This window comes from Dasypus novemcinctus, chromosome 14 (assembly GCF_030445035.2).
Source record: "Dasypus novemcinctus isolate mDasNov1 chromosome 14, mDasNov1.1.hap2, whole genome shotgun sequence".
NCBI classification, from domain to species: Eukaryota; Metazoa; Chordata; class Mammalia; order Cingulata; family Dasypodidae; genus Dasypus; species Dasypus novemcinctus.
Window position 1 is genome coordinate 101,522,197 of NC_080686.1, and position 16,079 is coordinate 101,538,275.

At 41.9% G+C, this 16,079-nt stretch overlaps 1 protein-coding gene and 1 pseudogene across 1 annotated transcript in view; one reads left to right on the forward strand and one right to left on the reverse strand.

The window, feature by feature from the left end:
- The window catches only part of LOC101430816 (heat shock protein HSP 90-alpha pseudogene), a 31,427-nt pseudogene extending 31,115 nt beyond the window's left edge, over nucleotides 1–312 (forward strand).
- A 9,701-nt stretch (nucleotides 313–10,013) lies between these two features.
- FAM135B (family with sequence similarity 135 member B) overlaps nucleotides 10,014–16,079 on the reverse strand; it is a 309,804-nt gene continuing 303,738 nt past the window's right edge. The window contains exon 20 of the mRNA XM_058276084.2: nucleotides 10,014–10,651. Within this exon, the coding sequence (XP_058132067.1) occupies nucleotides 10,446–10,651 (206 nt within the window). The 3' untranslated portion in view covers nucleotides 10,014–10,445. The remainder of the gene's footprint in view (nucleotides 10,652–16,079) is intronic.

Genomic DNA, 16,079 nt, shown 5'->3' on the forward strand with positions numbered 1-16,079 from the left:
CTCTCTGCTCCTCCCACTACCAAAGACCTCACGCTCATCACACTCTCTAGTTTGGAATCTGCAGATATCTTTGTTGGTTTGGCTAATCTTCCCCATCCTTGTTCTGACCATGTGTGTCTTGTCTTCTCAGGTCACCAGTCCATCTACGGCAGCTCGATCCTTGACTCAGTCATGCACCCAGATCCCAATGAGCTGTGGTTGGTGGAGCTAGTATCCAATGGTGGAGCTTTCATGCCACACCTAAGGCAGAACTGCCTGGAGTCTCCTTTTCCAGCAGGAAAGGGTCAGGGGTATGACATTCACCATGGCTGACCATCCCACATAGCAAGAGACAGTGGACAACCCCCCACCCCCCCACACACACACAGAGTGTGATGCCTCTGGCCTTCCAGATAAGCTCAACCAAGTCACCACCCAGCATGTGCACATCCAGTGACCAACCACCTCCCAGGGCATTTTGTACAAGCTCCTCTTATTGTGTGGGAAATTGATTAATTGGTGTGTCTTGGAGCAAGGGATGGTGATCCCAGGTCTCCTGTAGGCTGAATGGCACCCCATTCCCTGAACTGATCCTCCCAGGAACCAGGTTTGAGTCCTGCACTGGGCTGTCCCAGGATACCCCAGGCGCTTCCTGTATTGTGTTCTCCAGAAAAGACAACCATAGTCTAGCTGCCCTCTCTCCCAAAGCAAAAATAATTCCTTCTTCCCTCATATTCCTAAAGAATGGCTACTTTACATCTCATACACAAAGTCCTGGCAAAAAGAAAGTCAAAGCTATTTTATTGTTGTTGTTGGTATCATTTATACACATTGTGAATTACACAAAATGCCAGTCAAAAATCAACTGTAGAAAAATAGCAGAATCCTATTGGTATGAATGACATTGTTGTTACTATTATTGTTACTTAACAGACTATTTGCAGGTGATTGTAATTCTTGTATATAGATATTGTTACCAGAATAAATCCACTATAGCAGTTCACAGTGACATCAAGCGATACATTCAGGTTCTTTTTCAGAGACTGGGGCCATGCCAAAAGACTCTGCCTCCCTTTACCATCTGCCATGGAGAAGGTCGCATTTGAAAGCACACATAAAATAATAAAGCAAAATGAAATAAAATGAATTTATTAAATAAGTTCTTGAGGGCTGGTCTGTGTAATGAGTAAATATGCAAGTCACAGATTCCTTTCGCCAGATCTGAGTATGGCAGATGCTTATGGGCCCTATTTGGTGTGTATTTTATTTATTTGATCATCTATTTTCATCTTTTTATTTGAAAATAAGCAGAGAGACTAGTCGCACAGTATCCAAGAACTTTGTATTCCAGACTGGTGCTAAGCTGATGAGAAGGAAGAGCTTTTTCACAGGGGGGGTCGTAACATGGAGCATTTGTCTTCTCCTTTTGTGAGTGCCCTGACTTGACACCCATGGGGGGATGGTGGCCCCACAAGGCTTTGAGATCCTACCAGATGGTATAGCTGATGTCACTAGGCAGCTCGTCTCGCCTGGTTATCTGCTTACAAGCCCAATAAGAAGCTGGAGCTACACTCCCAGGGATGCAAACATGCCTACCAGAGGCACCCGGAGGATGCAATTCTCAACAGGTCCCATCTGCTCTCTTATCCTGTTATCTGCCCTGGACTGTTATGTGGGCTTCCACTCCCCCTCCTAAATCAAAGGGCAGGGCCACATCTGATTAATTTTTCCAGCTACCAGTTGAGTACACAGCCAAGCAGAGGCTAAATAAATACTGTTTAAAACAAAAATGTTTTCAAGTTGAAGCTGGGAAAACGGTGAATGAAAGTAAAACCACAGAGTTCCATATTATGTTACATATAGAGAAGAAAGTGTATGAGATAGAAGGAGGTGCGCTCTTTAAGGTGGGGAGAAAAAGTGAAGATGTCGGCACAGGTTATTAGCATGAGCCTTGGTTAACAAGAAACGTCCTTGGGTTTTTTGCAATAAGTCTAACCTTGGGCTGAATGACATTTCAGGAACTCTTTGGACTTTGAAGAAATGCAAAAAATTCGGCATGACATTTGCAGAATTCAAGTTCCAAATACCTTAAATTGGATGTAATAACGTTCTCAGCTGTGCTCTCTGCTCCATGCACAACAAAGGCTTCCTCTATGCCCTGAGCAGAAAATCATTTTAGTACATAGATCGTCCAACCATGCACTGAATCGACTTTGTAAAACTCTACTTTGGAGGTTCCTGGAGTCAAAATGAAATGGCTTGACAGCTTTGAGCTTAAACCATAAAGTTTCAAACATGGTAATCGCTCTCAAGATTAAATGAAATAATGCATGCATGAACCACTTTGAGTTCATCCAGAAAATCTCTGAATTTATTGCTACCCACCTTTAAAACACCCTTCAGCTACTCCTCCCAAATGTTTCAAACACCTGCTCTATGGCAGTGCTGTTGTAGATACTCTTCTTTCTCACGCATACACCCCAACTACCTTTCAAGTAGGTGTTTTCAGAGCAATTTTACAGATAAGGAAACTGAGGTCCAGCATTAGTCTCAGTTCTCACTATACAAAACTACCACTCTGGTCTCTCATGTCATGACTCCTTTTCTATTGCAAATTCAGATGCTTACAGGGTAAGCGTGAGCCAACATCAAAACCTTCCTGCATTAGGGTCAGTTGCTGTGGATGAAATGAGAGGATTAAAACATGAGTTTTCACATAAAAATTCAGGCTCCTCAGCAAATACTCATTGAATCCCCTTTGGCCAGGCACTGGACGGAGAAACAGGATATATGCATGGATTGGATGCAGGTCCTGCCCTCAAAGAATACATGATCCAAGGCAGGATACCTACACATACACAGATAAAGACACTACAATTGAGGGACTGCAAAGAAGTGGATTTAGGGACCACAAGAGCACTTAGCTCCCAAGGGAAGGCATTGAAGCCAGGTTCATCCTGGAGAAGGGTCTCCAACCAGGAATGATTTAGTTCAGATTCCAACTCAAGAGTACAGGGAATGGATTTCTGGATTACTTTGATCAGACATTCAAATGTGGGAGCAGCAGAGACAGGAGGTGTAGATGGAAGAATGTGGTCTGGGACAGCCGTGGAAGGTGAGACTGTGGTTTGGGACAAAGAGACTTTGGGCTATTAGGAGGAAAGAGAATCTTGACACAGATGACTGGCTGAGAATGGAACAGGTTAACCAGTCATCTGATGATGTTCATTGGCAATGCTTTACAAAACCACCCTTTTCACTGAATTCTTTCTTTTGCCATCTAATTTATTGATTGTGCAGGTGCCTCATACAGCAAGGTAGTATAATAGTGTGGTCATAAGACAATGAATTACGAGATGGAGATATATGGATTCTGTGATTTAACAAGATGTGTGACTTTTTGCAATTCATTTGCTCCTCTGAGTTGGAGGCATCATTACATAAAGGGTTCACATTTTATGCTATCACTATGCTGAGCTCTCTGACTCCGGGCAAATTACGTTATTTCTCCCATCACCATTTGTACATTGTATGGGTTTTGAAAATTTTCAAAAATAAAACATATAAGAAACTTAGGAAAGGAAAGTATGTAATATGTTATCTCCATCCCCTTGCTCCTTGATAGTTAAAAAAGGAAATGAGTGAGAGTCAAATTTTATTTCTTAACATCTCTAAGTCTGTGACAAGTCACAAAATTTGGGGTTTGAGGATTGTGTTTAAAGACCTGAATCTCTGGACTGTCCATGTGAAAGTCAGGTTCTGAGCCTCAGCAGACTTGCAACTGCTACTCTCTGATTTATTGGACTTACTCCAGCCAGCGAGCAGGGAGGTGAAAAAGGTCAACCACCACTCCAGGGAACCAAGAGTGCCTACAACTGCAAGCAGGAGAACTGCATCCATCATCCGTGTGGAATCTAAGCTGCCTCTTGATATAGAGGGGGGTTGGACATAACCATCCCAGGATCCACAGGATAGAGGAATAGAGTATGGATTAGAGTGGACTTACTGATATTCTACTATGGAACTATTGTGGCTAGTAATGGAAGAAATTGTAGCATTGATGTGGAGAAATAGCCACGGTAGCTGCTGAGGGTAGGGAGAGGGAAGAAGAGATGATGTGGGAGCCTTTTCAGGACTTGGAGTTGTCCTGGGTGGTACTGCAGGGACAGATGCTGGACATTGTATGTCCTGCCATGGCCCACTGGGTGGACTGGGGGAGAGTGTAAACTACAATGTAAACCATTATCCACGTGGTGCTGCAGTGCTCCGAAATGTATTCACCAAATGCAATGAACGTCCCATGATGATGAAAGAGGTTGTTGATGTGGGACGAGTGGGGTGAGGTGGTGGGGCGTATATGGGGACCTCTTGTATATTTTTTAATGTAACATTAAAAAAAAAAAGAGAAAAAAAAAGCCATTTAACTTTAACCACCTCTATGAAATGAAAACAAATTCTCTTTTAAGTTATCCAAAGAAGATCGAATATTGTCAATAACTGGGTTTAGAGATTAACAAAGCATTACCCAGCAATATCCATACATTTCCACTTGGTCTAGAAGCCCAGTTCCATACAATTGGGGCTTTTTGCATGTGTGACAGAAGGCACTAGTTCCTTTCCTCAAATTAAAATTGATTTATAGTGTGACAGAGTTGTACTCAGCTGTGATTTCCTTACACACACATGGCTCTTCCTTCCCTTCTATTCGAACCTATGATTAGTACTAGAGCTAATTGGTGTATGTCCAAGAGACTTAAATCTTTGGACTGTCCTTGTACCAGTTGGGTCCTGAATCTCAACAGAGTTGCAACACCTAATCTCCTGTTCATTGGACTTACCCAGGGCAACTAACAAAGAGATGATGCTGTACAACGACCATCCCAAGGAACCGAGAGTCTATAAATGCAAGCAAGAGAGTCCCATCCATCTGCCCTGATGGGATTGAAGTCCCCTCTCAAGTAGAGGTGGAATGGGCATCACCATCCCAGAATCCTCAGGATTAGGGAATGAACTATGGACTAAAGTAGACTTATTGGTATTGTACTATAGACTTATTGTAATTCTAGCAAAGTAACCACTTACATCACTGATGTGGAGGCAGTGGCCACTGGAGGTTCTGAGGGCAGGGAGAGGGAAAAATAGGTGTAATATGGGGGCATTTTCAGAACCTGGGAATTGTCCTGAATGACAGAATTGTAATGACAGATACAGGCCATTATATATCTTGCCGTAACCTAAAAAATTGTGCGGGAGAGAATGTAAGCTTTTAATATAATGGAAACTATGATCCATGTTTAGTGGCAATGCTCCAAAATGTGTTCATCAGTTCTAACAAATGTACCACACTAATGAAGGATGTTGTTAATGTGGGAAAATGTGGGAGGGGTAGGGAGCAGGACATATGGAAATTTTTTATGTAACATACATGTAATCTAAGCATCTTTTCTAAAAAATAAAAAATATATTTAAAAAATAATAAAAGTTTAAAAAAATGACTTAGTTTGTTTCACTGAAATTGAAATGCATTGATACTATTCAACACAAAAAGAAGCGCTGGAAAGTGTTAAATTTTTCTAAATTTTCCATAATGTCTTCTACCCTAATATCCTTAGCATTATGCATAATTTCCAAGTACAACTGATAATAAAGTTAAAAAGGCAAAAAATGTCAAGAAAAACGTTTTTTTTAAATGTAAAGGAGGAAAAGACACAGAAAGAGTTGGGATGGCCTCCTAAAGTTTTTGAAAATCTTCATGGTGGCATGTCTTTAATTAAATTAAAAAAACAAAACGCATATTCTACAGTCAGTAATATCTCCATGGGACACTTACTTTTTCCATACCCTGAGGCCCAAGTCATCAAGTGAAGGTTTTAAGAGCATAACTCAAGATACGAAATAGCAGACAGGTTCTGGATTCAACAACCCATTGTTCCTCTTTTAATTCTGGGATCCCATGATTTTAAATAAAAAACTAACAGTTAAAAACAAAATGTTTTATTATTCTTCCAGACCTTTATAGTATATAGGATTTTGTGAGTTCTATTTATAAATCCATAGACTAGCGCGGTGTTCAATATGTAATAGATTCTAAGTAAAACAAGAATGATTGCATGAATGAACGAATTGAAAAGAATGATCCTGATATTAGAATAGGGTGCTCTATCAATGAAAGACTGACATCCATCCTCCCAGTGACGTCGAGGTGACTACCTTGCAAGAGTTATGCAAGAAAACACAGCTGTACTTCTATGGGCTGATTCCCAGGCACTCTTCTTTTATACACAACTTGCGCAGCAGAATGCAGCATGCCCTGGTTATTACACATTCTGAACCAAAACAAACAACATGGCAAAAAAAAAAAAAAAAAGGCAAATTTTGGGGGGCCTTGCAAAGATCTAAGAGCAGGCTTTTTATTCGGCGGCCACTTGCTTGGGCTGCCAGGAGAGGTATGTACACCTTACACAAATGAGGGGGGAACTGCACATGTTTGTCATGCCCTTGCTCTTAATTATTTTTCCTCTTTACAGAAATAAATCAGGTTATATGCTATTATTTCTAGATGGTTCTTTGCCATTAACATACTATGCTGGTGCCCCCATTGGTTCAACTCTGAACTTGACCTTTGCACACTCAACATGCTTGCAATTTTCTGTTCACCATCTCCTTTCCTTTGAGTGTACAATCCATGAGGATGGGATGGTTTTTTTTTAACCTTATGACCAATGTTGGCATGTGGTGGTTTCTCAGGAAATATTTGAATGAAGGATAGTAGTTTTGATCAACTACCCTCACCCTTGACAATCCACAGACTGCTCAACTGTAAACTTAGGAGTGGGAGTAAATGCATGCCTTTTCCATGTAATAAATGAATGATCCAAGAACAGTTAGAATGGTCTCTTCAAATACCAATTTAGGAATTTCACTTGATGGCTTCCATTCATCATCATCATCACTTTCCCCAACCCCACTCCCTCTACTTGGCCTTTTTTATGGGAGGTCATTCACTCTAGATTTTCTCTATAAGAGGAGCCCAGCAGACATCTCTACCATGGTCCTCAAAAGGAAATTTCAGAAATGAGTGATATAAAGGATGTGGCCCTAGTCACCTCACAACACGGAAGGGGACAAGTCTCTCCTGTAGAGTCAAGCCTGGATGGAGAATGAAGACAGTACAAATCTGGTTGCTTGCAGGGCCCTCATTTCTGAGGTTACATTTCTATGTTAACAACTGAAATTTCTCCCAGATAGAAGAGAAAAAAAATGCCTCTGAGGACTTCTCATGCCTCATTTTTGGTCATTCAAACATATCCTCCCTCTGCCTTTCCAGTTCACCAAATGTTCCGTGCTCTCCGCCATCTTAAGGCTCATTCGGGTCCCTCTCTAGAGGACCCCTCCCCCAAATGCCCTTTACCTGGCCATTCTCATTCATCCTTGGGTCCCAACTTCAACCTCAGTTCTCCCAGGAGGCCTTTCTTGACCACTTCCTACCCCACATCTCCTCCTCTGAGCACCCATGGAACCCCTACCACCACCATGGTGCCCCCTACTCTAATTTCCCACTGGATTAGCTATATCCCTGATTAGACTGTGAGCTACTGTATCTTACAGCACATCCCTGGCACATAGTAGGCCCAATACATACTTGTTGAATACATGAATGCATGCATTTGATGTAGACTGGCTGTGTGAGGCAAATGTTTCATTTCTATTTCCAAGTCTTGATTTCAAGGCTTCTCAGCTTTTCCCAAGCAATGCAGTCTGCTCTTCTCCTAGGACCACTTTGTACCTTGCCGAGGCCTCTGTCAGAGCACTCATACCACATTAAATAATGAGCCCCAATCTTCCTTGAGTTCTTTGAGAGCAGGGCTTGTGCATTCTTACACAGATCATAGTTGCTTAGTACAAAGTTATAAACTATAGAAACCAATCGAGGACTTTTTCTCCCAACTTTCTCCCCAGGTCTGTAGCATCGCAACTGCTTTCAGGCAGCCATTGAGGTATTTATTTAGCTCCAAGGTTACCTTAGGTTCACATCTGCTTTTCTGGATTTATTTGGCTCACGAGCAACAAATTTCAATTAATCTCAGTATTAGTAACGTTTATTCCTAACTGGTTTTGGAAACCTTAACAAATAACAGCAACAAAAAACAAAAACTATGCTGAGAATGAAGACATAACTAGACCATTATCTTGACAGGCATTTTGTTGATAATTTTTATATTCAATAATAGAATGTCCCTGCTTTACATTATATGTGTATATATTTATTTTATGTATTTATATATATTAGATATTTATATTTCAATAGAAAGAGACATAAAAAAGCCTTTTCAAATGAGGCATGACACACAACATTTGACAATCTTATTTACAATATAGAGATGCACTTACTACACAATTATAATAGATGCTCAGTGGCCAGAGTGGGATTACAAAGACAGCAGAGCACCCCTATAAAAAAGAGGTGCACCATGCGGCTGGACGTTTATTGCCATTAGTTCTCCCTATGTCCAGACAGCATATTGAAGTTAAAAATGGCATCTGGTTATTTGAAAGGACGATGATCATTGATGGGACTCATCGTGGTTCCAGGACTGCTGGTTACATGGTCTCGCAAATGACCAGGGAATGACAGAGGGCGCTAATGGGCATTGGAAACACAAAATGAAATGAGCTCATCAGAGGGGTAGTGCTCTCCTATTAAGGGGAAGTTGCTACAAACTGATAGTCCTGCACTGAGCATGGTCACAGTCTAGGCCAGGAAGTACAGCATAATGGGTTGTACTTAGCAGAATACAAATTCCTCCAAGGTCATAGAGCAACAGTGGCACTGCTCTTGCATAACCAGAGTCTAGACCCAGCACGAACTTGGGAACTTGCAAAAAAACCCAGTGGGAAAGTGGCTAGAGGACTTACTGAACCTGTATGTGTTAAGACTAGGCTGTAACAAAATTTCAGAAAAGAATCACGGAGAGACCCTACATCCATTGCATGGCAACCTGTCATAAAAGAGCATTTGACTTGTTCCTGTGTGTTTGTTTCTTTTAATTTTTTATTTTATTTTATTTTGAAGACATCTGTACGTCTTCCAGAAGAGGGTTCTCTTGTGTTAGCCATCCCTGCTGCCCAGGCTGACATTTCCTTCAGCGCAACTACATCATTCTCTAGGCTTCCTGGAGCCACAGTCTCTGAAACCAATGTCTCCACCTGGTAATTTTCAACACTTCCCCCTAAGTCACTTACCCATGATGGTTTAAGTTGAGTCCTTGGTCTGGCTGTTGTTCTATTCTCTGATCTCACCTTTGTTCCAGTTGTCCCTTGGTTTTGATCTATGGTGACCTTTCCTAGCCCTTTTTTTTCCTAAGGCAAGAAGACATTTCTTTTGGAAGATAACCAGCACCCTTCTTAGAGCTCCCCTGAGGTTTAAATCCAGCCAGTCCTCCTTTTAGATGTCTTTCTCCTTCCATGGAGAGGAGAAGCAGCTGGCCATGTTAATGGTTTTAATTTTTTTTTTTTTTTTTTTTGCAATTGCATCAAATGCTAACACAGCATTTCTTTGGATGTATATCAGCAGGAGCTTCACACATGCGTGCATTAATCTCAGTGCCCCCTTCTGCTAGGTTTAGTCTGAGTCCATGTTCCCTACTGCAGACAGAGATTTAAATAAGCACAAACATAATCTGTGGACCAGGACTATGCATAGAAAAAGTATGGGGAAATAGATGGGACAATTTGTCCAACCTGTTCCCTATAGTCATTTTTGTCTGTAATAAACTTGCACTTCCCGATACCAATGTCTTTATACTTCCTTAACTTAAATCACCCCCCTCCCCATTGCTCTTATGAAATAAAATTGGGATTCATTTTATAAATAAATATAAAGCATTCCTTTTCCCTTGTGGAGCAAACATTAGGAGAAAATGAGAGCATGGACATCACATTGCCTTGTACAAGTGGCACGTTTGAATCTATTAAGGATTATATTTACACAAATATGTTCAGCTTCTGCACAGAGTTTAACCTGAGTTCTGAAATGCTTGTGTGCACTTGATTTAATCAAAAACGATAAAGCTATGCGCAAGTAACATTTTGGACAAATCTAGTGAAATTGGAGCACTCATCTGCGAGCCACTGGTGGTTAACCAGTTGGGTTCACCAACCTTCTGCAAGCCTTCTGTCTCTCTTTTTTCCTGACTTTTTCCCTAGAAAGCATCTTGAATGAGATGTCAGTAAGCTAGGCAAATTAGAGCCAGGTTTGCTGCCCCTTCCCCTATGAGCTCAGTATTCCCAAATCTCCCAAATGGAAACAGCTCTCAGGCCCAGACCCACCCCCCTCCATCCTACAATGCCTTGGTGGAGCCCTCCACTCATATGGCAGAGGGCTCTGAAAGCATGTCTCCGATGAAGCGCTCAGTTGGTTTTAGACATTTATGGCAAGTTACCCAAGGCCTGATCCCTCAAAACCACTATTTGAAGTAGTTGAGTCCGGCCACCAAGAAAAACTTCTCCAGGAAGAGCTCTGAGTCCAGCACGGCGATGTGAGCTGCTCGGCCGATGAGGGTGTTGGCAGTGTTGGGCAGGGCATGGAACACATTGTGGCGGATTAAAGTGCAGTCCTTGGCTTCGGCCAGAGGGCTGAGGAGGTTGTTGATCATTTCTGCATAAACTGGCCCTGCAAAGAGGGAAGGAGAATGCCAAGTCAGGTCGTAAGTTAGAGAAATGTAGGGAAACGCCCTGGATATGTGGTGAGTTCCTATACTCTGGGCAGAAGTTATATATGGATCTCCAAACTCTTCCCAATACTTGTGAAACAAACAAGTAATAAAATCAAAGTGTTCTTTGTCTAGTGATTTTGCAAATGCTTGTTGTGTGTGCATGCATCTGTGCACGTGTGCTGATGTTTACATACATGTGCATGTGTGTATGCCTATATATGCATGCACGGGACTGTGTGTAAGTGTGCATGTGTGTAGCAGGTGGGTGACATGTGGGTTCACTCCCCAAATCTGCACTCACTGATGCCTTTCCTTGTAGTTCGTGCCCACAGACCTGGATACTAAATCAGAGCTCCCCAATATACTGGAGAAAGGTCAGTGGTGCTAGACTTGGAAACAAAGACCTGGTGAACATCTGATTTCTAAACTCAAAAGCAACCACAAAATTAAATGCAACCAAAAAGAAATGTGAAATGAGAAGGGATTCAGCCAAACTGAGATTTGTTTTCTCTGACTCCATCTCAAAACTGCAGAAAGGGAAGAAACATAATGGAGAAGCAGGCCTGGGGGCTTAGTGGACCTCTTCCCCCCTCCATCCCAGCCCTGGTGGTGGGGTGGGAGAGGAAGTGATGAGACCCGCTTCAAGTCTGGGGTGTCCTTGAAACCTGCTTCCCCTGCTCCCCTGCCCCTGGGACCCAGGCACAGGCAGCCTTGCCAGTGTCTCCTGGACTGGGATGTGAGCCCTGACCATGTGGACACGGAGTCGGTCCCTGCTGAAGGAGTTCCTGCTGTAGTCTCGTAGGTCTCAGAAAGGTGACAGGGGACAGAGGAGCCAGAGGGTCGCAGCAGTACTGAGGAATCCAGGGGAGCTTTGAAGAGGCCCGGGGGTCGGAAAGAGGCTCCAGAGAGTGGCTTTGCAGACCTGTGCTCTAGAAGCTCTGGCAGAGGCAGGGTCCGGTTGCCTCAGTGGATGGCTGGATGATACGCGTGCAAGTGTGTGTGTGATGTGTGTGCACAGAGGCCAAGGCCACCCTGGGTGGGTGACCGTGCCTCTCAGCCAGTGGCAGGGAAGGAAGGGGGTGCACGTGAGGACATGCAGGCAGTTGAGTTCTATTTCAGGGGTCCACTGAGGCTGGAGACACATCTCGATGAGAAGTGGAAACTGAACCCTCCTGCTCCACGCCTCGTACGAGCCTCATAGTGTTTCACAGGACTGCCGTCTTCTGGAAATCCAGGGAGAAGGAGAGCATGCAGTCTTTTGTTGGTTCAATTTTATAATTTGAAGTATGGACTGTTTTCACCTTAAAGTGACTCAAGTACATCTTGACACCAGGTAGCAGTAGCCTCAGAGTGGTGCAGCTAAATTGCATTATTGAGAAAAAAATGAATTTCTGTAACTACCTGACCTGTCTTCTTTCTTTCTACAAAACCACCGGTGAAAATATGTGTATGGCTTAGAATCCTTCCGGGGTGACTCTGAGGGCTAGGGTATTTCACTTGTGACTTACCGGGGAGATGCTGAGTGGCTATTAGCTACACCGCTGGGGGCCCACACCAAATACTCAGGTCTGTTTTACGTCTCGTGTGGTACTCCCAGTTTGAATGGTGAGAGGGACAGTCTCGTTCTGAGTTTTGTCAGTTCACCCTTCACTCTGGAAGCTTCTCCACACCACGTACTATTTTCCTTCCACCCAAGTAACCAGCAGGGTTGACCCACTGGAGTTGTGCTTTCCTGGGCCAGGAAGGGCAAAAGGACTCACAGCAATTCCAAGAACATTTTCCCATTTTTTCCCGTCCTCCTCGAGTCTTGGAAGGATCCTTGAGGTGGAGGGAGTTAAAAATGTAAAACTGAGTTACATAGGGTTTGGGTTGTGGAAATCTCTACCTTAGCCATGTTAATGGGGCTGAAAAGACCTTAGGGTTAAAATAATCGACATAGTCCTTCTCAAGAGCCCAGTGATGCTTTAGAAGAGTGGATATGGAGAAGGATATTTGATTGTCACACCATACAAGTTTCGTGCACAAAGTGCTATTTTTAAGAAGGGGATACAGAAGCTAGCAAAAATTCAGCATCAAGGAATGGTTAAGTGGGCTGCAGACTTGGCCCAGTGGTTAGGGCGTCCGTCTACCACATGGGAGGCCCGCTGTTCAAACCCTGGGTCTCCTCGACCCGTGTGGAGCTGGCCCACGTGCAGTGCTGATGCGCAGAAGGAGTGCCGCCCCACACAGGGGTGGCCCCCGCATAGGGGAGCCCCACGTGCAAGGAGTGCACCCTGTAAGCAGAGCTGCCCAGCACAAAAAAAAGTGCAGCCTGCCCAGGAATGGTGCCAAACACACGGAGAGCTGACACAACAAGATGACGCAACAAAAGGAGACACAGATTCCCGTGCCGGTGACAACAACAGAAGCGGACAAAGAAGAACACACAGCAAATAGACACAGAGAACAGACAACCGGGGGGGGGGGGGGGGGAAGGGGAGAGAAATAAATAAATAAACAAATCTTTTTAAAAAAAAGAAAAAAAAAGGAATGGTTAAGTAAACCATGCTTCATAGGCTGGGTAAAAGTTTCTTGCCCCTTTAAAATGATGCACATGAATACAGTATAATGACACAAAGAATGCATGAACTTTCCCAATAAATGGACATTGCTGTTATACCAATGTCCAAATGTGTTAAAATTGTATAAACAAAAAAGACCATTATATGTAAGTAGTAAATGAACATTATATAGAAGGTCATTGATTGAAAAAAAGAAAAAACAAAAGCCATTCAAAATGTAGTGATTTCTCAATCAGCTCATTTTCTGCTGAAAATGTTATTGATTCAATAAGCCCTTGAATAAATCCTCTGGAATGTTTTTTACATAAGCCATACCCTTATTTTTTCTCAAATAAAGCACTCTTTTCATCTTGACTGACTTTTCAGGGTAGAGACAAATTATCTACATGAAAATGTAGTGGGTAATTTGGGAGGCGGCACTGACAGAAAGAAGGTTGGGAAGAATTTTATTTTAAAATTTGTGAAAAAGAGACATTGGTACATCTTTAAGGGAAAACAAAACAAAGGCAATAATCACATATAATGTCAAGTCCATAACAAATTTTCCTGTATATTTAAATAAATTCACAAACTAAATCATATTTCTTGGCTGTCCATTTAAACATGGAACAGAAAATATGAACTTAGAAAAAGAAAGGTTGCTGTTTTCTTTCAAGATGACGGATAGGATCATTAGTCACTTTAAATAATATGTTAATATCCTTTAAAGAATAGCAAGTTTGGGAAAAAGCATGAACTCCTTCACAATGGAGTAATCAAAGAATCACAAAAGCCCTCATTGTAATCAACTATAATTCTGTACTACTTGTTTCAAAAGTAAAGTCATTGAGGCACCGAAGTGCTGGCAATTGGAGCTGGGAGCTAGTCTGCCTGGATTAGAGCTCAGCTCCAGAGCTTCCAAGCTCTGTGTCCTCTTGTAGCAGTTTGACATTGTTTATAAATTCCAAAAATAGATATTGGATTATGTTTGTTAATTAGTCTGTTCCTCTGTGCATGTTAGATTGTATTGGATTCAGAGGTTTCACTTTTACTTGATTAAATAATGATTAAGGCTTTGATTGGGCCACATCAGTAGGACATTGAGTCCTCCCCACCTTGGTGTATGGGACTCACAGAGAAAACGACATGGCAGAGGAGTTAGTTGGAGTTTAATACTGGAGCCCCAGAAAGTAAATACACAGAGAAACAGATACGTGAGAAGAGAGAGAAGATCCCATTAGACAAGGCAGAGGCCCTGGGAAGAGAGATGAGCCATTCGCCTGATAGTTTACAGCTGGCCTTGTGGAGAGAGCAGAGCAGCTAAGCCCAGAGAGAAAGAAGTCCTGGGGGAGAGACAAAACTTGCCCCAACGTGTGACTGAGATTGGAAGAAGCTGGGACCACAGAACCTTGGGAGAAGGAGGAAGACTGAACCTTGCAGACATTGGCAGCCATTTTGTGCCAACACATGGCAACAGACGCTGGGGAGGGAAGTAAGTTACGCTTTATGTCCCGGTAACTGTAAGCTTCTACCCCAAATAAATACCCTTTATAAACTGGTACTTGGCATCAGCACCCCTTTTTCTGACTGATATATGTTTGTATGCCTCAATCTCCTCATCGTAAAATGGGAATAACAACAGTTTCCTCCAATGCTTGTGAAGATTACATGAGATGATGTAAGCAAAGTGCACAATTGATGCCTGGTACATCACAAAGCACTGGCCCTGCACATCTTTGCTATCCTAGAGAAGGGGTCAGCAAGCTTTTCCTATCAAGAATCAGACAGTAATTGGGGCAGGCTCTGTGGACCAAGTAGTCTCTATCACAACTGCTCAATTCCACTCTAGCTGCATGAAAGCAGCCATACACAACGTAAAACAAGTGGGCAAGAATGTGTTTCAATAATGTTTTAATTACAAACCAGGGAGAGGGTCAATTTTGGCTTGTGGGCCATAGTTTGCTGACCCCTCTTCTTAAGCTTTTACCATGGCTAAAATGCCACCAAAAGTATTGCTCTGTAGGTAGGAGATAAGAAAATAGGCAGGGGAAATTAATAAATGCCCATAGGAGGGAAAATGTTAGAAAGTTATAGGTAATGACTCTGTTTTTTCCTTTTTAAATCTGAATTTAAAACTGGGTCATGACTTTTTGTTTATAATCACAGATCTCAACATAAAAATATCCTAGGGACAATTAGAAAAAATAGAAATGGCCACAAAAGATATAAGAAAAGCAACCATGTCAAAGAATTGAAGTTAAAATTAGCAAACAACTTTAAATAGTATTAAATCTCAGACATAGCAGGATGAGATAAGCAAGTGCTGACATACCTGAATGGTATAGCCATAGGTGGTATAATCTGTTCAGAAGACAATATGGCAAAACAAAAAACAAAAAAACAAACAAACAAAAAAACTTCAAAAGCATTAACTCCTTCATATTTTTCTTCTAAACTACCATTACTCAGAAGTAATTCAGTCATGTTTTACTTATAATAATACCACTATTAGGAGTCTACACTAATGAAATAATGTTTTAAAAAATATATACCGGCAAAGGTTTTCACTGAATATTTTTAAAAATCTTAAGCAACCTATATGTACCACAATAGGGGAATTAATAATTAAATTGTAGTATATCCATAACATAGTATATACTTATTAAAATGTATTTGCATTTGTGATTTTATTAACATGGGAAAATGATTATAACACCAGACTAAATAAAAAGATACAAAATTATAAATAAGAAAAACACGAAAGAAAAATACAAAAACTAATAGTAGTAGAGGTAGAATCTCTTGAGGTAAAGTTAAAAAGGATTATAACTACTGCCTTATCCAC